This window comes from Opisthocomus hoazin, chromosome 4 (genome assembly GCF_030867145.1).
Source record: "Opisthocomus hoazin isolate bOpiHoa1 chromosome 4, bOpiHoa1.hap1, whole genome shotgun sequence".
In the NCBI taxonomy this organism is placed as follows: domain Eukaryota; kingdom Metazoa; phylum Chordata; class Aves; order Opisthocomiformes; family Opisthocomidae; genus Opisthocomus; species Opisthocomus hoazin.
In genome coordinates, this window is record NC_134417.1 from 36172072 (window position 1) to 36193743 (window position 21672).

Consider the following 21672-nt stretch of genomic DNA (forward strand, 5'->3'; position numbering starts at 1 on the left):
ATATAACAGAGCACAGAAAACCAAACCCTGTCCTTTTTCTCATTATACCTCAGACAGCACTGCAGACATACACGATCGGACCTAGAGGATTTCACGCCCGTGCAATGCAGGATTCTTGTAGCTTCCACAATCCTGCATGTCAGGCTAGCTGGATACGGGTGAGGATTCACCCTGGCAGCATTTCCTGTTCCTTTTTGGCCTAATAAAATAAGTGTGTTTTTTAAAAATAAAGGTTGTGCTAAGTATAAACAGTGCTTTCATTAAATAACACACAAAAAGTGGCTAGAACACAACGTTCTTTCTTTAATCCATTAGCAAGCCTCGAAGAGTACCACTGAGACTTAGATCAATGTGTACAAAATAGGCAATAACAAATCAAACTGATAAATGCAGGGGGAAAGGGCAGAAATAATCTAGTTTATAATGCAACATCAAAGCAAATCTTTTTGTATTGTCTGAACTGATACATGCTGGAAAGGTGCATCATACAGCCTAAATCACCTTGAGTAATCTATCTGTTCACCCACAACCAGATTCATGCCCTACGGCAGCAGGTAACTCCTAGAGGGGAGGAAGCAGGAGGTGCTTCATTCAGAAACCTATCGCCTTCACCTCCGAAGCACCCTCCACAGGTCTAAATCCTTCCTTCCTCCTTCAACAAAACTAAAATATCTGTCCTCAGAACCACCATATAATTTCATGAACTGTACTGTTTTTCATGGATCCAACGAGATGTAGGAGGGAGTACACAGGAACATAAAAGGCCATAGCATAACCTGTTATGCTAGTATAAGACAGAAGCAGCTATACCAAAGTCAGGAATTTTACACTGTGTTTACAAGGCGTAGATGTCATGGAAATGAGAAAATCACTAGCACTACATATAAGCACTAGCATATAGAGCAGTGTGCTGAATAGTCACTGATCTTTTCAGAATTTACTAAACTACACAAGCGAGTAATATGATGTGCAGACTATTAGTATGGCTATTACGTGACCATAATAGAGAGACATTCAGAAAGCAAGTGGCTGGGAAATACCAAACACATATTGAATCCACTAACAAATACATGGATTGTGTAATGAGCTGCTTGGTGTGGCTGAAATAAAATCACTCCGGTTCCTGTCTGTCATGCTTTTTATTTCTTCAATTCAACTCTGTGCTGTGCCAAGTCTGCTAAATTAAACCACTCTAAATCTACATTTAGAAGTTCATACAGGATTAAGTGCCCAGTAAGGTTAAATCTGACCCAAGCGCTTGCTCTGAAACAACATGCAGAAAGAAACTAAAGCAACATGGAGAAACCCAAAACTGGTGCAACTGATCTGTGAAGTGAAGCGTAGGCTGTGGCCAATGATATCAATGGATGGCTCAGCAGCTCCACAATTAGCATTGCCTAATTAGAGCCTACGAGAGAGCAAGAAGTTGACAAAATGTTAATAGGATATGTGCAAATGGTGGCCTTAACCCTGCTTTTTATTCTGTCCCCACTCTGCTTTTCTGACTACACAACTTCAGGCTAGCACAGTAGGAAAATGTCTGATAGATGAACCCTTAAAGCATTATTTTGCTTAATAAATTAACAGATGCCAGCTTTTTCTTGCATCATCTCTTCCCTGTTTAAATCCATTGCAGCTATGCTTACAGCAGTGCATGATGTGAAAAACAAAATAGGTTTTGAAGCTACCAGGCACTTCAGCATGCCAGCACTGGCAAAAGAGTACTAAAGATGACAATATCAGGACCTCTGCAACTCCCACTACAGATCACTCACGTTCCACTCTCCCATGCACTGAAGCAGACACGTGCCCCAGCCACCATGTCTGTATAGGCACACAGCCTTTTTCTGCTTCAAGTGGCTGGTACTCTGCCAGGGATATACTTGATATATAGGACTAGTTTTTTCACGCTGTAGTGCATTACCTGAATTCACCACAGGATGCAAAAGGGCACTGGCTTTCAACCCATCAGCAGTACCTGCAGAGCCGCTGCTTAACAGAGCGCTCTGCGTCGATTGTTTCACAGCAGCACGGCGAGCACACTGAGAGTCCTCTGAGGTGACAAGTACTGCAGTCGAGAGAAGCACCGTGCTGAGCCGCTGCCCTGCATCGTGCTCATGCCACATCAGTGGCTCTTTTCGCTTCTCTAGTAGACATGCAGTCCTGGAAGACGCGTGTGAAATACGCAGGCAACTTAGTTCAGAAAAAGCACTGAAGAGTATTTTGGGCACATATTTTGGGTTAAAGTCTTTTCCAAGCCATTCTGATTTTTGGCAGCAAGCCTCATCTTCGGTGCTCGTATTTGAAATTCCATTATCATGATCAAATACACTACATCTCAGTTTCATACAGCAGGAGATTACAAAGACTGCAAAATTAAGTAACATTGAAATATGCAAACAGCTGTGTGCTGAAAAGCAGAGACTGGCTTGGAACAATAGAAAAGAACATACCCGTGTGTTGAGTGCTATGGGCTGCTGCTCAGGAAATCAATGCTGATGTTCAGAAAGAAAATTGTTTGTACCTGCCCTGCTCAATTTGTGCTTGTTCGACAACAAGTTCTAAGCACTTGCCTCTCATAAATGGTGTAAGTCTACGAACCGGTGGTGATAGCAGTTTGAACCTCTCCGAGCTGAAAAAGTCGATATCAAGATAGGGGAAAAAAGCCACCTGGTGCACAGAACTGGATGATTTGTCACTTTAGCTACTGACATATCAGAGATCTGTCATAATGAAAATGCTGCCCGAAACAACTCTACCTGCTAATTCTATTCCGTTTTGAAAGACACTGCCAATTTAGAAGACAATCATGGAGTGGTTTGGGTCGGAAGGGATCTTACAGATCATCTAGTTCCAACCCCCACACCATGGGCAGGGACACCTTCCACCAGACCAGGTTGCTCAAAGCCCTGTCCAGCCCAGCCTTGAACACTGCCAGGGAGGGGGCAGCCACAGCTTCTCTGGGCAGCCTGCGCCAGTGCCTCACCACCCTCATGGTGAAGAAATCCTTCCTCCTACCTAATCTAAATCTATGCTCTTTCAGCTTGAAGCCATTACCCCTTGTCCCATCATTCCATGCCCCTGTAAAAAGTCCCTCTCCAGCTCTCTTGCAGGCCCCCTTTACATACTGGAAGGCTACCATAAGGTCTCCCCGCAGCCTTCTCTTCTCCAGGCTGAACAGCCCCAACTCTCTCAGCCTTTCTTCATAGGAGAGGTGCTCCATCCTTCCTTGAACATTTCCAGTAATGGCAATGCGGTTTCAGCACACGCTCTGAACCTTTACTAAATCAGAACTGTAAGAGTCAGTGTTATTGAACTGCAGTCAAAAGAGGCCTTCAGTGGAAATAAGTTTTCTTAATGTTTAAAGAAAACCTCTTGCCAACTATCCCGATACAAAATGTGAGTAGAGGGAATAAAAGGAAGGAAAAGGTTATTATTTATAATGCAGTGACTATAGTTACACAGCAGTCAGAGACCAATTACACACTGGTTACGCTTTCGGACTCCACTAATTCATATAAATGGAGCGCTCACTACACGACAGGGTAATTGCAGTGTAAATACAATAGCCTTTATGTATCTGGATGCTGAAAACGCGCCTGTGTTACTGAGGTTGCAATAAGAAATAATTTGGACGTGTCATTAACCTTCAAATTCTTTGAATCAGTGCTAATTAGGATATAGAAAAGCATAACCAAAAATTTAATTACACACAACTAAGGGCTCAACTGTGCAACTATTAGAAGGCTGCTCATGTAAGTATGCTTAAACACAACTGAGTATCGTCAAATCAGGTTGTATAACACTACCATGGTTTTATAATGAAGCAAAACGGAAGTGAAAGAATGAATTCATTACATTTTTTCAGTTGTAACAAATGTGCTGAGGGTTGTTCTCACACTAAAAATCATTCCCTTGTAATTTTGTAGCTAGGGGGGTCAAATTCTGCACGGAAAGCCATCCTTTGCTCTGAATGTGTATTAGCCATAGCTCGTTTAACAGCTAGCATATCCATTCAGTGTGTACTGCTCCAGAGCCCAGTTCTGGATGAAGACATTAGGTAATGCTACAATATATGAAGTGCTGGAAACAACAGAGTATTAATGAAAACCTTTCTATATTACTCCTAATCTTTTCCTTGCTCTTTTTTTCTTTAACTTCATTTCTTTACAAAAATTTTAAAGCATGTGTACTGTGAGCGCACACAGGACTTTAACATGAAAGTGTTAACAGTTCCTAGGCACGCAGTAAAATCTTTGCCAGTTCCCTGCTAAGAGGTATTAGTACGCTTCTTTCTTCTCCCTCTGATGAGCTTACTGTAAGCCATTACACCTTCTTAACTCCAGATACCATAATATTCTTTTGTACACAAGCGACCAAATGGTTCCTTGCACACTTACAGAAAACCAGTGACATACAGAAATTTCTGCTGAAAGGCTGAAGCAACTTCCCAGTCAATGTCATAGTTTCTTTAAATTCAAAGACTGATATTCTCATGTTATACCACTTCATGATGTCACCCTACACCAGTGCAAAGTAGGAGCACATAAGGCAGATGGAATGTGGACAGCATTGCTGCTATTGTGAAAGAAACATCACACCAGGAAAACAACAAAAATGGGCATATATTTTTGATAGATCAGAAGTCTACAGAGATCACCTTCCTCCCACAGTTCATGTATCAGCTACTGTATTCAGAATTATTCACCTTGAATAGTTAATCAGTGGAATCCACTCTTTCAGCAGTTTTTTTTTTAGCGCATATATACTTTGTTAGATGCCCTTTTAGATTGGAAAGGGACTGTACCCTGGCAGAGAGCACTTTGTATTTGACTGCTGGTGTCTACGCTTCCTTCCAGCTGAGTATTTCCAGTCATCTCCCCTGCTCATTTTGCCTTGACTTTTTCATTCCCGAATGACTCCATCTCCTTTGCTGGTACTCTAAATAGGAGGAGACGTATACAGAGATGGGTAGAATGTAGGTGGGACTAACAGCGCTACTCCTTACCTCGCATTCTAAAGCATCTGCAAGTTGGGGGAGCTCTGACTACTTCTCATCTCAAGATGAAGAAAGAGGATTCTCTTGCTCAGTCCTGGCAAATATCCAGTCACCTAAGCACACCCACAGCTTCCAGAGAAGGGCTGCTTCCCTCCCTGGAAATGCTGAGCCTTCCAAGGTACACCACTTACACTTGTTAAAGATGTACCTGGCTTATGTTCTTTGCCATGATTAATTGCAGCAGCCTGATGTTCTGTTTTCCATAAACACTTTTTTTTTTAACCTCAATTGCTGAACAGTGCAGAAGCAACTAGAAGTTTCTGCTTCATCTTTATCCTCTGTTTCTTGAAGAATACTTATTCTTACACTCTCAAAATCAGATTGTTAGATTTATTACATAGCAATGTCCCAGAAATACAGTTTTAAAACTTGTCTCTTACAAAATAAGACATGAAGTCAAAAACAACATATAGCTGAGATTTTTAAATCCAGCCTTTGGAAAGAACAAGAGATACAGCTGTTTCTACGTGCACACTTTAAAATCCTGGCTTGCAGCACATACGTGGAAATGAGGCAGAATGCTTCATTATCAAACACTCCTTGGCAGCCCATGCTCTGACATGACAGCATATAATTCAAATATTTACAGCAGGAAGTCCTCAGGATTGATCAGCCACCACCAAATGGCAGCAGCTTATCAAGCAGTAATTCCTGCTGTGGGAAACCCAGCTGAGGCAGCATTGCCACACAAACACAACACAGAGCAGATCTCTTTCAATAATTAGCTCCAATTTACATAGCTTTCCCCACGATGCTAAGCGTACTCGACAAGTGCCATCGTGATCTACGAGACAGGAACTGTGGCACGAAAGCTCCAGAGGTTTGAACAGCCATAGTTCTTTGCATCTAATACACAGCAAGAGGACGCTCCCAATTTAGTGAAGACATTTGTCCTGAGGCTAAAACATTGATTCTCCACTTACTGTCTTTTAATTGTGATGTACCTAATTTATCTTTTTAGGCTATAAACTCTTAGGGGAAAAGGTTTTTCTTTTTCCTTCTGTATGCTGTTCTCATGCCTGCTTTACTGCAAAAGAGTCATGTTCAAGTTGCATCATTTTCACACTAGCAAGATACCAGTTTCCTACTGCTAGAAATAATTGTTATGACTAGTATTATTTTTCTACAACAGCGTCTGATATAAAGATGAATTAGCAGTGACAACATTATGAATAAATGAAGAGTAACAAGTAGAGGAATGTTCTAGATGTTGTAGAAAATGTTCTTTTTTACTGAGAAAACTGTTTGCTCATCCACACCATGGTAATGCTTATGCTTTAGTAGTGTAAACTACTGTGCACAAGCAACACCGCTTTCAGGGTGCCACTAGCCCAGAAAAAAAGCCACCCGCCAGGATGTTCCTTTTCCAGAATTGCAGGTGCTCCATTTTACTGCCATTACCCCCAGGCCCGTCCACTGCCCCAAATTCGCATTTACACTCCTTCCATGTAAGAATCAGCCAAAGCACACAGCCCTTCGTTTCCAGATATTCAAGCTTGATGATTCACAGGCGATAAAATGTGACAGGACTTTTCGCCGACAAACGAACCGCAGGGCATCCTAATCAGCAGGAGAGGCAGTTCTAATAACTGGGTTACAGTGTAAGGACATAAACTCAAATGGAGCAGAACATTCATAATACAAGAAATGCGAGATGCTACTCAGCCTAAAGCACCATCGGCGCTGTACAAAGACATCCAACTAACACAGCTATGGTTTTTCCCCTTTGGAAGCAGGATTCCTTCTAACTGCCAGTTAGAGACAGTCTCAGCAGCACGTGTACAAGAACGGCAACCGCTTACAGCCCCCAGCATGACTACTTCCAGCTTCTTCTTGCTTTTCAATTGCAGCGAACCGCAGTCAGACAGACAATGAGGGAGTTTTCTTGTCGTTTTTTCTTTTTAAGTTGTGGTGTTAGGATACTGCTGGTTCTCGGTGTTTGCAGGTCTGGCTGACAGACAGGACGGGACACACGCCAAGCAGCCAATATGCCAGCTGCTGCCCCCGCCACGGGAGGTGCGACACGGCCGGAGGCTCGGACAGAATCCACTTGGGTGGCTCTGGCATCAGCTGCAGATGAGTCTGCACTAGCAGTGAAAACGCTGTCCCCAGAAGGTCACCTGTCCCCAAATGTTGCCTCTCAAAGGACACCTGCTCTGGATCTTTTTCCCAAGTTGTGCCAAATAAAAAAGTTCGCTTGTGTCAAGCACACAAAGCCTTGTTCCCTCCGTCTCCTGACTGAAAGCCTAAGCTTCAGGGTGAATCTGTGATGCCGTCACTGCAACGGCAAAACTCCCTTTGGTTCAAGGCAACCAGCCTTTCGAAAACTTCAGCCTCTGTACCCACAGCCTGATCCCTATTGAGATTTTCTCCCTGCAGAGCCATTATTTCTAACACATTAAGGTCCCACAGCCACTGTTAAAACTCCTACTGACTGAAAAAGAGGGTAAATTTCCAACTGCAGACTGTAGGATTCCCTCTTCCAGCAGGAAGGACATGAAAGAACCTGCCTCAGGATCTGAAGAAGGTTCCTTCTGAGCGGAGCCCCTCTCTGCACCCAGGCCACAGCAGTCAAAAGACTGTGGCTTTTGCTGGTACTGTGAGAAATGGCATGCCTGGGACCCTGGGGCAGTGCTCCAAATCACTGGAGCAATGAAAACAACTGAGGAATTCGATGCATCCAGTTCGATCATGGAGGGCCCCGTGTGTCAAGCCTCACTAGGGTAAGAAGTCTCAGGGACCTCAGATGAGCTACAGGCATAGCGCTAGACTGCCGCAGCCCTTAACTGATCACACAGAGGAACAGGGGAAAATAAAACAATCTATTGTTTTCCTGCTCAGCCATGCCCAAATTCTGATTCAAGACACAGGAAAGAGACGAGGCTGCCCACCCAGTACACTTCGCTGGGGAGCTGCTGCAAAGGGATGGGGAGGGACCCAGCAACATGGATGATGAAAGCTGTGCATTTAATCTCTGGCTGGTAGTGAATAAGCATACCAAAGTACAAATCAGAATATCTGCTGCTTCTTTTAGACAAGAATTTTCTGATTATTGTTCCAAGACATTAAAGAAATCCTGAAATAAACTATATCTATTTTAAAATATATTTTTTCTAAATAATGCTTTCTCCTTCTCTCCTTCTACTAAAACTCCAACAAAAAAGAGCACGGAATTCACCATTCATGAAATCACAGTCAGAAGGCGAGTTCCTATGTGTGTTTGCAGTTCAAAGGTCAACACTTTGCGTGGTGTAACCTGGGCCCCAGCAGCAGCAGTAGGGAGACACACAAGAACCAAGGAAAAGGCTAGAGCTGGGAAAATCCCTTGTTATCCCCCTTTCCCCATCTGTGCAATGAGGGTAACACTACCTTCCAATGGCGCAGGATGCTGTGAAACATTCATCTTTAGTAATACAGCTTGGACATGCACTACAGAGGCAGATGGAGCAAGCCATCTGACCGTTTCAGCTGGGACTGGAGTTTGGAGGATCATACTTAGCTGAAAGCCTTCACATAGGCAAGAACCAGCCCATTATTTTTCTCTAAACTCTCAAGGAGTTTTCAAATCTTTACCAGTTTTTCCCTCTTCCACTCATGGGGAGGGGGTGTCCATCCAGTTTCATATTGCGTAACTTTTGTTACTATTCCTTTGCTTTTGCTGTCTTCACTGTTTACTATTTGCCTTACAATTCACCAAATATTTATGTCATGCAGCAAACAATAAAGAAGACAGAGAAACCGATGCCACATCTGCAACACTGCTCGCTTTTCTGGCCTCCAAAAGAAACTAGCAAAAACACACAGACTAGCCTGTAACCCAGAAAGGCAGGAAAAATCAGATAACGTGAAGAGAATGCCATTTCTAAGAACACAGGTTTGGCCCTCAGACTGAAAACTTATCTTATGCCATTTTTTATCATATTTATTTTTCAGCCACGTGGAATATACTCAGCTAAAGGTCATAACAGGCATTTCTCTTTCTCATCTAATCTCTAGGAAGACTGTGAGTACCGCACAAAGAGGACTTTCTTTTAAACATGAGTCCTGCTCAGCTGAAAGATCTTTCCTGAACCCATCTTCCAGATTAAACAACATCCAATGCTGGCTGGACTAAAACTCCTCAGCTCATGCAGATCTCTGCCAAGAAAAGCCTAGCAGGCAACAAAACTCTGTCAGCAAGGTCAGACAAGCTCTGGAGGTCAGCAAGTCTCCCTGAAAGCTTCTAAAAAACATTCCATTCTCATGGTGACCAAATTTTCCAAAACCATGTGAGATATAGAGCTTTTTAGAGCCATTTGAGGCCAGAGCTTGCTAAGCTCTAGCAAGCCTAAATTGCTGTCAATGAAGCCTCAATCTGTCAGAAATGATCCCCAGTACTTTGGTGGATCAGGACCTGAATGCCCACTTCTTACCACTGATGGAAGCATGTCACAGTGCACCTGTTATGAAACTCAGAGGCACTACCATAAGAACACTCATACCTTGATTTTGAAAAAAGCACCTTAAAATAGGAAAGTCTTCTGCCTTTTCTGGACATCTACTGTATTTAAAGCCAAAGAATCCCAAATCCTCTAGAGATATCAGCCAAGTCTTGCATCACCCAGCAGAGAAAAGAGAACTTTACAGAATGGGATAGAGCCACGACATAGGACTTGCCCAGATCGGAGAAGGTACTCAGGACAACTTGAAAGCTGAATCTTCTTTCCCTTGGTGTACAAACCCATGTCTTAACTGAAAGACTACCCCATTCCTCTGTACTGCATTGTGCTGAAAAGCAAACATTGTGTTCAGTTTTCATAAAAAAAGTATGTAAACCCAGCAGTGAAAGCAAGGCCTAGCACAACGACAGCATGGTACAAACACGAAAAATATAAAAGGCCAGCATAACTTACGGGAGCTGCATTGTTTTTCACTGTGACACTTGGAGTTGTGGCTCGTAGCGCCCCGCTCACACCGTGGTAGTACTTGAAGCAGATCTTTGTTTCAGCTAAAAAAGAGAATTATTTTAGATTAGAAGAACTGCCAGGGAGCAGCTGCACAATCGGTTGCGGCTCACAGGCACAAGGCTGGCAAACAGTTAAAGTGACAGTGGTTTGTCCCAGGTTGGTTGGCACAACAGGATACCTCTTGCCTCCCATCCTCCCCTTGCCAGAGTAAAATTTAGAGTTTGGTTCCTGTAACTTAAAATGGTTAAACCCCCAGTGTATTCTGAGTAGTAGTTACGACAAACAGACCTTACAGTGCCTGATCAGCATCCTTTAGCTACATTAGGAAGACAGACAGGGACAGAGACACCCTCCCTGTTCAGACACAGCACACACTAGCGTGCGGAGAAAGCGAGAAACTTCTTCAGGACAACAAGATTGCATAGTTACTCACTGACAGGTTTCACTGAGTCAATTTGTTCCCGCCTTGCTCAGAGCAAGGACACACATCTACGCAGATTATCTGCTCTGGCGGCTACCACATTAAAATATTTTTAAAAAATAGCATAGTACCAGATGACCTCATTTGAGTGCATCTCCACCGAGTTAAAGATCTGGATTGGGTGAGGAACACCAAGACGATCACTCCCAGTGCTGCTTTTTGGCACATGCATGGATATTCAGATACATAAAGTGAAGGAAGCCTACTTCAACAACTGTATCGAGGCACAGAAGTAGTGAAATCAGCTTCTTGTTCAATCATCCCCTTACGACCCACCTTCTTGTCTGCTGCAATAAGGAAAGTTACTTTCAGCCAACTTCTCTGTTGGTCTGTAACTACGAAAAGATACGAATCGCTAGTATGCATTAATCACACTCACTCGCCTAGACCTGGTGACTTGCTGGAGCCCAGTCTGCAAGCAGGAGTTTTCTTCCCCAGTTAACTAGCACGTGAACTGGATCGATGTGTGTCTACATACAGCCAATAGCACAGCGGGTATGCACTGTATGTACCTAACAGGTATGTTTGTGGGATCTGAAAAATGCCTATTTAAATAAAAGCAGCATTCACATCTTGCAGTTTTAACTGGATAACACCATGGAAATTTTCAGCTGCTCCATAATATACTTCACAGTGTTTCTCAATCAACTTTTTTCCTTAACACCTTGCTTTGCAGCTGCTGCTGCAGCCTAGGGAGAACACCAAACTTTGCCTGTAGAGCCACAATTCCACTCACTGTAACTAGAGTGCTTCTGTAAGAAAATAATAAAGGAACGTCAATGTTTTAAGATACAAACTGCATTGCTGTTTTAACTCCAATAACAAAATAAGCACAATCAGTGCAGCTGTGACAAAAGATTAGGCAACATTAAGAGCCACAGATTATGGTGCTGTGGTTTGCCATTTGTTAGATCCAAAAAACCAACCATGCAGCACCCCAGGTGGAAGCAAAATACGGGGACATGAAAAGCAGTGGTGACCCTCAAAGCCCTCAGGCTTGAATTGCTTACCCTGACACCTACAGACACACAAGACCGCAGGAGGAAAAATAAATCCCGATTTGTTTTTTGAAAGACAAAATAGTCTTAGGAGAGTATAGCCTTCTAAACTTTCAAATATGACTTCGGAAATAGAAAACCAAAGAGCTTACATCCCCAAGTAGTTCGAGCACTTCTGATTTCCAGGTGGCTTCTTAGCACTCCTCCCTGAGGAGGCACCAGGGACACACACTCCATTGACAAGATGCACAGTGCCAGCGCAGTTCATCTGCCACCGTATTTTCCAACCCCATAGCTCGTTCTTCATCAGGCAACCAGGTGCACATTTCTGCTCACACAGTGAAAACACACACCTCTCCCACTACACTAACAGATGCCTACATGTGTCCCTTTTACTTCACAGCACTCCACAAGAAGTGGAACAGGCTACAAAGTCCTTCATCACCTCCACGAGCAGCTTTGTTGCCCATCCTGAGGTTTAATTTGCAACTATGCCCCAAACCAACTTCTGCAAATTCAAGAGAATTACTTGAGATGCCAGTGCAGCTGAGCAAGCAACCCTGTTGTTGCACCTGGGAGCAGCAGTTGCTTTCTTTTGGCAGCAAAAAAGCTGGATGAACTTGTGGGACTGAAAAACTGCAAGTCCAGATTGAATTTTCACATTGTAATTTTCTCTACAGGACCTTTTAACAGCTCAGCAGCTAACTCATTTACTCACTGAGAGGACAGCAAAAGCTGAGCATATCACAAAAGCTAAAACATGCAGTTCTCACCAATTATTCAAACCTTAATTTTCCTCTCCCCTGGAGATTTTTAGCTACAGTTTGCATGGAACATTAAGAGCTAGAATAAAAAGAAGCTTCGGGGTGTTTTTTTAAAATTTTTATTAACTCACATAGTTAATAATATAACTTGAGGTAGTAGCCTGTATGACAACGTTCAGTCCTCACAACAGGAGATCTCGCTGTGGGTTGACAAGTAGGAAATCAGTTACCACATACATTGGGAAACTACGGTTTAAAATTATCTATTTAATTAAATTACAAGTATTAGAGAGAACAGAAGGAGGAATGTATATATCCTTACATAAGTATTCTGGATGTTAGCATTGCTTTCAAGAACAAAGAGTTACTAAGATGACTGAATACATATTTGGAAAGAATCATGTGGGTATTGAAGATTCTTCTCCGCTTCACACAATTACGATTCCTAATTTAATTTTCAGTCAAACTGCCCCCCAAACAGATGCAAACTGGCAAGAAGGCAGCCCAAAGAGATGCAAGTGTCACACTCAATTCAAAACAGTGGCAGAGGTGGAGCCATTTATCAGGCAGTCTTTGAGACAGTGATTAATGAATGTCAAAGGTTTCATTCAGAGAGCAGATCTGATACCAAAATATCTTTCTTGGGCCTTCAGAGCTTTAGAAATTGCTCTAGGAACACGAGGGGAACAATGTTTTCTTTTTTCCCCTGATTCCTCCCCCCTCCTTTTTCCCCAGATCTTTTTCAGATTGAAAATATGAGGAAAATCACAGAATCACAGAATAGTAGGGGTTGGAAGGGACCTCTGTGGGTCATCTAGTCCAACCCTCCTGCTGAAGCAGGGTCACCCACAGCAGGCTGCACAGGACCTTGTCCAGGTGGGTCTTGAATATCTCCAGAGAAGGAGACTCCACAACCTCCCTGGGCAGCCTGGTCCAGTGCTCCGTCACCCTCAGAGGGAAGAAGTTCTTCCTCAATTTCAGAGAGGAAAAATGGCTATTGTCAACGGATAGATAAAACTTTAAAAAGTATAAAGCTTAAAGTTACATATGGTATCTATACATGCAAAAAAGCTGCTTACACCCTAGTTGGGCTTTTTCTTGGCTGGGAGCCATTCTTCCCAAAAAACATTGTTGGCGCCATGTTTTTCACTTCAACACGTCCTAACACTTTAATGTGTCTGAAGATTGTTCTTGTATTCCTGAATCACCTCCGAGACATTTCCAACACAGATGCAGGCATTCACTGGTTTAGTATCACTGCCTCTGCAGACGAACAGAAAGTATAGGCAAGGCAGTGATATAAATTAACCTGAATATTGTCCAGCTGGCATTCGCACATAATATGTAGTTGTAAGGGCTGTTTACATTGTAGTCTTATAGATTAGCTTGTTATGGAACAAAGGAGACCATGTAACTCTGTCCTGCTGCCCTAGCTACAGTGCACAGATCAGGAGCAGGTGACATCCAGTTAATCCTCCGTCATAAAATAAATACACAGCATTGTTATTTTCATCTCAGTAATAATAAGTAGCACATCACTGGATCAGGTAATGAAGTTATGATGTAAAGTCAGGAATTAATGAGGTTCAATTCTCCTTTCAATTAGCATAAATGGCACTTACACTGGTACACCTTCCAAGAGATGAGATGTCTAAAGATGCTCAGACTTACTCATGCCCATGACAACCACCAAACTGCTCAGCAATTCTCATGGATCAAGAACAAAACAGTGTTGTATTCTCTTTCTATCAGACTTGGTATCTCCAATATACTGTGGCTGTGTTACAGCCTTCCACTGCACTGATACAAATAAGACAGTTCCCAGTTGTATGCTCAGATCCACTGCTGTAACCATCACAGGTGCAGAAAATACAGCTGCCCAAAAGCAGGGTAATCAGAGCCAGGCAACAGAAGACACAACTGTCTTGCTCCTTGCACCACACCCTGCAAGCACCTCTATGGCCCACATAGTGGGGATGCTCATAGAGAAGGGAGACGAGCTGGTAAGTAGCCCAACCCCAGACACCACAGAGACCACTTCTCATTCAGAGGAAAACTCTGAAAAGTTTGAGTTTTCCCAGAGAACAACTCTGTCATGAAGCTTCACCCCCCTCACAAGAAAAAAATCCAGTTTGCAGAAAATGATTTCTCTATCAAAGCTCTGACTTCTCTCAGGTACCAAATGAGTTTTACAAATTAACAGGAAAATTAATTTAACAGCTGAACATTACTCTTAGCAATATTCTATACTACCTCCACAATCACCCAGCTCTTGAAAACACCCTACCTCCTTAGTAAACCAAGTGAGAGAGATAAAAACTAGTAGGGTCTGCTGATGAACTGCAGCTGGAGGTATTGAAGTTTGAAAAACTCTAAGGGGTGTCCTAGTTCCCATCATTCACACATTCATTTTTCCTGTCAGTGTTATTGCTTCTTTTGGTTTATTTGATACTCTTTCCCTTTAAAATACTTCAATTCCTACTCATCTTCCTCATTCCTTCGAAGTTGTCAGAACTGCCCTAAATCTCTTCTCAAAAGTTCACTTGCTGTTATAATCCTCTGCTCCGAACTTACTAAGGCTAGTCTGATCTCAGAGGCTTAGCTTTCACTAAAAGGTAGATTTATTCTCAGATACGAAAAGCAGCACTGCCAGGATTAAGCAGCTTCCCTTGTTAAACTGAACCCCCTCCCCCCCCCCAATCATCCTAATGGGTATTTCAAGGAAAGACTGAATTTTATTCTTTGGGGGAGGCAGGAAGCATCAGCTGGTGTTTGATAGGAGTGTGAGATACACCTGAGACACTTCCACAATCTGCTTGTGATTTACTCCCACAATACTTTCTGTTTCAATTGAATGGCTGAGGTAACTAGGCATTAGCTAAGCATTTCTCAGCACTGAACAACCTCTCAGAGAAGGAACAGCAGTCTTAAAAAAACAAATCATTTGTGATCAATTCAGTCTATCACTATAAAGAGCTGTTTGTTGTTGCTCTTTGGGGCAAATGTGCATAAAAAATTAGAGGTATCAAAAACCGGTAATGAAACCATCGCTGTCTTTGGTAAGTGAGTGGGAACCAAGTGAACCAAATCAGAGCGCAAAGCAGTTAATTTACAAGTCGAGGTTTTCTCTAGAGAGGACCCAGAAGTGGCACAAACAAGTATATGATACTGTGCTATAATCTGACTGCTACAGGACCATCTTGAATTCAAATAGCCACAGCGGTCTCTGGAAGTGGAAACAGAAAGTATCAAGTGGGGACAGAGTCGATGGAGGAGAGAACTGATTGAATACAATGGGCAAACTGGGAGACGCATATAATAAACTAGGACACGAAATTACAATGGGAAACCAAACCAGAGAGATTAAAAGCAGGTTATACAAGGTGTTGCAGCACTGGAATTGAGTAAGCAACAGCACTGATGTCGAAGTTGGGGGAAGAGGAGGATTAAGAGAATCATTGCACAGAGACAGCGGGAGAACAAAGAGGGGAAAAAGACTAGGACTGTCTAAATGAGAAGAAAGCAGGGAAAAAAACAATAAGGCAAGGAAAGGCAAAGAGAGACTAAGTCAAACCTGAAGAAGAAAGAAAAAAGTGCCCTCTCGCCAAGAACTTTGCGAAGCATAGAGCACAATGCATGGGCTGTATCAGCAGCTACCTATGAAGCCCAGCACGCAAGTGCATGCCCTGTCCACCTCTCCAGCCTGCTCACCCTTCTCCACCTGCTGCTGCCTCCAGCACCCATCTCCTGCTTCTGAATACTGCTGGAAGGGTAGAGAGCTGGTAAACTCTGCAACCCAAAGAGTCGAAACCCAGTGCTCCTCCGGAATGAACCTTTCCCTAAGCATCAACAGGTTTTCGATAATTTTAGGTAATTTCTCCCAATACTACACCTGCTGTGAGCAAAGAATTAAGACACATACAGATAAAAGTTAAGGTTATTACTGGCAGATCTAATTTGTACCTGGAGCATCGATCTGCTTATTTCCACCATTTATGGCTGCTGCTGCTCCATGCATACAACAGCTTTTATTTCTTGTGCTGTAGCAGAAAAGCTGCCCGTTGCAGGAACTCCCTGTCCGATACGCAATGGTGATGCTGCAGTCATCAAGCTGGCCTGCTACTCAGCCACCTACGGACTGTGCCTTTCCCTAAGCTTTAAAACGCATCTGCTCACAGTATTTGTTTAGCATCACAACTGCCTAAGGTTTTCTGTAAGGTGCCTCATTTTTCAGACAGCTAACAGTTTAAAATCCAATGAGATATAAATAGATGTGTTTCTTTAATCCCAGTTGCAGAACTCCTTCCAATTTGCTCATGACTTTTTCCATGCCCTGCTCTAAAACGTGCATGAACACACGCGAACTGACTGTCAAAATATTTTTAAGAAACTGCAAGATATAAGATTTAAAAAAAAAAAAAAAATCTCAACTTCCAGATTACTATAATGCTTCCAGGCAAGAAAAAAAAGAGTATCTGGAGAGAGAATTAAGGCCAACCAATACATATGAACAATTTCACGCACAAACCTCTGTAAGGAAACTACAATAGCTCAAAACCAAGCAGTACAACACCCAAAAAACTTCAAGATTAAATTTAAACAAAAAAGCCAAACTTGTCAAGATGCACAAATGCACAGTTAGAACATTCAAATAATCGCAACTCTACAACAATAAATAATGTATTTCAGTAGTTGTAATTGATAATTGAAGAACAGATCAGATGATCTTAGTAATTTTATTTCATCTTCAGAGTTTTTCTTCTTGGTGTTGTCAGACTGCTATTGCTTCACAAGGGTTGTGCATTCAGAGCTGGTGTTATCTTCTTTGTAACAGGGGAGCTGATTATCATCATCACTGGTTCCTTGTTCTGTTATTTATGAGCTGTAAATACTCTCTACTATCAACTTTCACTTTTATTTCCTTTGCTGGATAATTTGATTCAGCAGCTACCCTACCTCCAACCACCACAACAGTAGTGTGGTAAATTAGTATGCTAATAACTAATGGGTAGTAACAAATCCTCAGTCAGTGTTTGAGCCCTCAGTGTTGTATGTTCCACACCACATAGATTCTGGGTCTAGCTCTGTATAAGCCACATCTATTACTATGCTGTTCATATGAAGTGACATACATCTGCTTATCCATGGCTGCTGTGATTAATTCTTCAGAAATTTTTCAGATGTCGAGTTCTGAGCATAATACAGACATAATCACACCATTTTGGCCTTATGAAAATAAAGGTATCCAGGAGTTTGTTGCAGAAGAGCTACAACAAAGAGGCTCTGTAAACTGCTATCAAGGAAGAACCTAGAGATCTAATTTGAACAGGCTGTTGCTTATGTGCTACCTCATAAAGACTGTCCTACTGGCAAGGTTCATTACTAAAGAATGCTAGCGGCTGGAATGGATGTGTGCTTACACATTCATTTCCAGCACACATATATACGTTTCTCTATACATGCAGAGCATCTTAGCATTGCTGATTACTAAAGTTGCTTGACATTTTTCATTATAAACCTTGTTTTCAGTTGCCTATACATTTTCCAAGTATACACATTTGCAATAAAATTGTGCCTGCTGGATGTCTGCCTCAGATCTAGAGATGCACAGCAAGAAAATTTTATCCAGAAATTTGTAGCTGTGAGCGTATGGGAAAACAATGGGGTTTTATCCATTACAGACTTCTGATGATCCTTCTTTTTACCCCCCGTGTTAAAATGGAGCAGAAGTCATTATACTAAGTATATCTCTCTTGCTGTTTCTGTAAAAACATATTAAAATTCAGCTTCTTACAAGCCTCTCCAAAAAATTCAGTTTGATGCGCTCATTTGAGACATCTTTGATTTTACCATCTAAACACCCACCAAAATCCTATCTGCAACAAGCATCTTCCAGACTGGCACCAAGGCAAACTTTTTCTGCAATACTTTTTCTGCTCTTCCAGGCCGTGCCACATCAGGGCACCTCTCCTGGGAGCCAGAAAACTATATCCCTGGGGATCTCCCCGCTGTGCCAAGTAGCATGGAAGAGCACAAATCCACTGCTGATTTGCCCCTGTTGAAGGAAGAGATGAAAGCAGCTGTGGGGATTAGGAGCACGAGGTGGAGAAACAAGGACAAAATCAGGTAAGACCGTAAAAAAAAAAACCACCAAACCCTGTGATGTGTGGTGGTCATAAGCTTGAGTAGAGAAGAATTCTAGGAGAACTGGTAGCAGAGCATTGTTTCAGTCTTGCTAGGACAGATGAGCACTGCCAGCTGCCTTCACAGTGGGACTTGCATTCAAGCTCTCACTTCAGCAACCACAGGGAGATGGCAATGGGATTTATGGTCAAGTCTACTGGCTCAAATTCTGTCCAGGTGGGCAGGGGTTGGAACACACTAGAATCTACAGCCATCCAGTGGCCCTTGTGAAAGCCCAGCTCATCATGGACAAGGGTCTGTACCAAAGTGCCCAGTAAGTCTGGTGTTAGATTGACAACTAGAGCTAAGGCAAAGCTTCAGCAGATACCCACAACAGGAAAGGTCAGCGAAAGGATGCCACTGCCCAGTCAGTAAAGATGCTAAATGTCTTTATTAAAGAGGTGGTTTAGCCCTTAGGGAGCTAGGAACAGAACATGCAGTTTGCGCTGGGGCATATTCACTATTACTCACTTAAGTTTTATTGTATAACACGAGTAACAGAATTGAAATTTGGTTTGCTCAGACAGCTCGCATCCTTGAAAATAATCCCTGGCACTTAGTCTTATCTCATCCTATTGAAACCAACAGCATTATTTGCTCCATATTCGTAAAGACAGTAGGACCCAGCCCAGAAGAGGCAGAAATTTTACCTGTTTACTTACAGTCAGACCCAACAGTTCTATCAATCTGCTCTGCCTTTATGGACTGTTGTAAAGAAAGAACTGATAGGCACCAATCTGAATGAATGAGAGTCCGGGATGGGAGGTTGGAACAACTTACCTGTCTTTCACCAGGAGAGGGAAAAGCTGTTGGAGACATTTTAGTCATTGCAAACAGCAAATTATAAGGGCTGCAATAAGACTGAGAACTTAATGAAATTCCAGAGCCTACAGGCATATAATGTTTTTATGTAAATCAGCTTAACGATGAGTTTTTCCACCATGAACATTACCAAGTAAGCAATTTATTTGAGAAAAACTTCAATCATAAAAGCATTTTTAACTGTGTGATAGCTGAGTCCATAATAACTGGAAACCATGCCTAAAGTTTGCTCTCTGATCCTAAGCACTCATGCACATTGCATGGAAAACAACATTACAGGCAAAATCAAACACATAGTTCACCTATTTATGAGGGAGATAATCTAAAATAACTTCTAAAGTGCAACAATTACATCAGATCAAGTTTTTAAACAACACTTCTGTTTTAAAACTGCTCATCATCTTTGTTACAATGGACTCAGCCGTTCTTTATTAAAATTGATTAGTCGAGGAAAAAGAATCTGTACACTTCACAGTACACTGGAAACGAGCCTTAACTCACATACAGAAAGCCATCTGTTTCACTGTATTAGTGTCCCCTTAGTTACATGAGAGTCACTGACAATATTCAGAAGTATTTGAACTGAAGATACAGTGCCTGTGTTCTCAGTTACACCAATATATAAACAGACACAAAAATAAATATACAGAAACACTGACATCCCTGAACTTTGTTCTGAGTGTCAGCAGAGGCACCGAAGGTGACTTAGAGATGACAAAAAAAGGTATAGACTCAAAACTATACAGTAGTTCACAGCTCCACAGAAAAGGAAGGACAGGCAGGGCTGGGGACTCCTCTCTCTACCATGATGTACAGCCACTGGGCTGTCCCAGATGAAGCAAGCTCTTCTCGACTGCCCCTGTCACAACGTATCCTTCAGGCTCCCAGGTATCATGTCTTCCTCAGGTTAATTCTCTCCTAGAGCAGATGCCTGTGAACCATCAGCTCCTCACTTTTATCACAGCAAAAATAGTTTAAAGTCTTAATTAAATACATGACTAGATTATGCCTTCAGGCACAGCCTTGAGCAAGAGATAATGCATCAACTTCAAAAGCCAAGCGCCTCAAACACAGCCCTCTACATCACAGCATGCTTCTATTCCCCTTGATCTCAACACATGGGTGTACCAGGCATTGCTTTTGATTTATAGAAGCAGAAAATGACATCAGTCTTATGATCAATGGTTAGTATTTGGGAAGGTCTAAGCCATAACTTTACCTGGTGCCTGTTTTGTGAAGGAGAGGGCAGCATGAAAAGGGACACCTTGCAACTCCAAACCCAGCCAGGTACTGAAATTAAGGAGGCATCATATTTTCATTTACATTAGTAGCAGTTGAATTCGAGACATCTGCTACAGCACTTCTTGAGCCCATCTTTAATCACATCTCATAAGCATAACTAAATTTCACATTAGAAACAGAACATTCTCCTGGGTCAGTCTTTCATGTTTTTCCCCAAGTTACCCTTAAAGACGTTAGCACCGAAACCAGCCATCACGGACTCCGCCACTCCCCCAGCTCCTCTTACACATCACACCCTTTTTCTTGTTACTCTGCAAGCTCTCCCAGTCAGAACCTGTGTCTATTCACATTTCCAAGTGCTAAGCTCTCATCAGTCACTATAAGAATGCTTTACAACAACAGTTTCTTTGTGTTTAGCAGCCAGACCATGCAACATTAAAGCTCAGTGCTCGCTCTGACTGGGAGCTGTTACAGTCAGTCAAGCATGTGCCATGCAGCATACAGAGAGTCTTGCAACGAAGTCCTTGGGCAACAAGACATGAATATTACCAAGAAAAGAATCCTTTCCACTTGAACATACAAGAGAAGCCAAAAGCTTAGCACTGTTACTCACAATACCATAATGAGGACTGCTTTTCTTTTTTAATAGATTTATCACACTGCAGTATCAGCATGCACGCATTCCTTGTCTTTACCACATATCTAAAGATATTTTTAGCCTAATATTTCCATGACAACAAAGCAAGAAATGGTCAATTTGAGAAGATGTCTGAATGAAAATTAAAAAATGCTTTCAGAAGCAGCCTCCTAGTGCTCAAATTGTTTCAGTTACCCACTACACTAAGCATGTTACTGTTTGTTGCTGCTATTTCTAATAATCAAATTAAAAAACCTAATTTAGAATGATTGAGAGAATTATGCATCTTGTTATCACACAACAAAGACTGTTCATTGCTGTCATAGTACAAACACCCTAATGCAAGTAAAAAAGGGCAGCAAAATGCTACTTTAGATTCAAGTAAAAGCTCAGAGAAGAGTAAGAAGATGTTGTGCTACTCTTGGGCAACTGGTAATAGGTGACATGTACCACGAATACGATGGCAAGTATGACAACTGAAACTCTTGGCTTTCCTGACTACCACAGAGCAGCCAGTATTCCAGGCAGTAGCATTAAAAA

At 42.2% G+C, this 21672-nt stretch overlaps 1 protein-coding gene across 6 annotated transcripts in view; it reads right to left on the bottom strand.

Moving 5' to 3' along the window:
- The window catches only part of HECW1 (HECT, C2 and WW domain containing E3 ubiquitin protein ligase 1), a 271752-nt gene that overhangs the window by 121926 nt on the left and 128154 nt on the right, over positions 1-21672 (bottom strand). For all 6 annotated transcript variants that reach the window (XM_075418577.1, XM_075418574.1, XM_075418578.1 and 3 more), the window contains one exon: positions 9952-10046. In XM_075418577.1, the coding sequence (XP_075274692.1) occupies positions 9952-10046 (95 nt within the window). The remainder of the gene's footprint in view (positions 1-9951; positions 10047-21672) is intronic.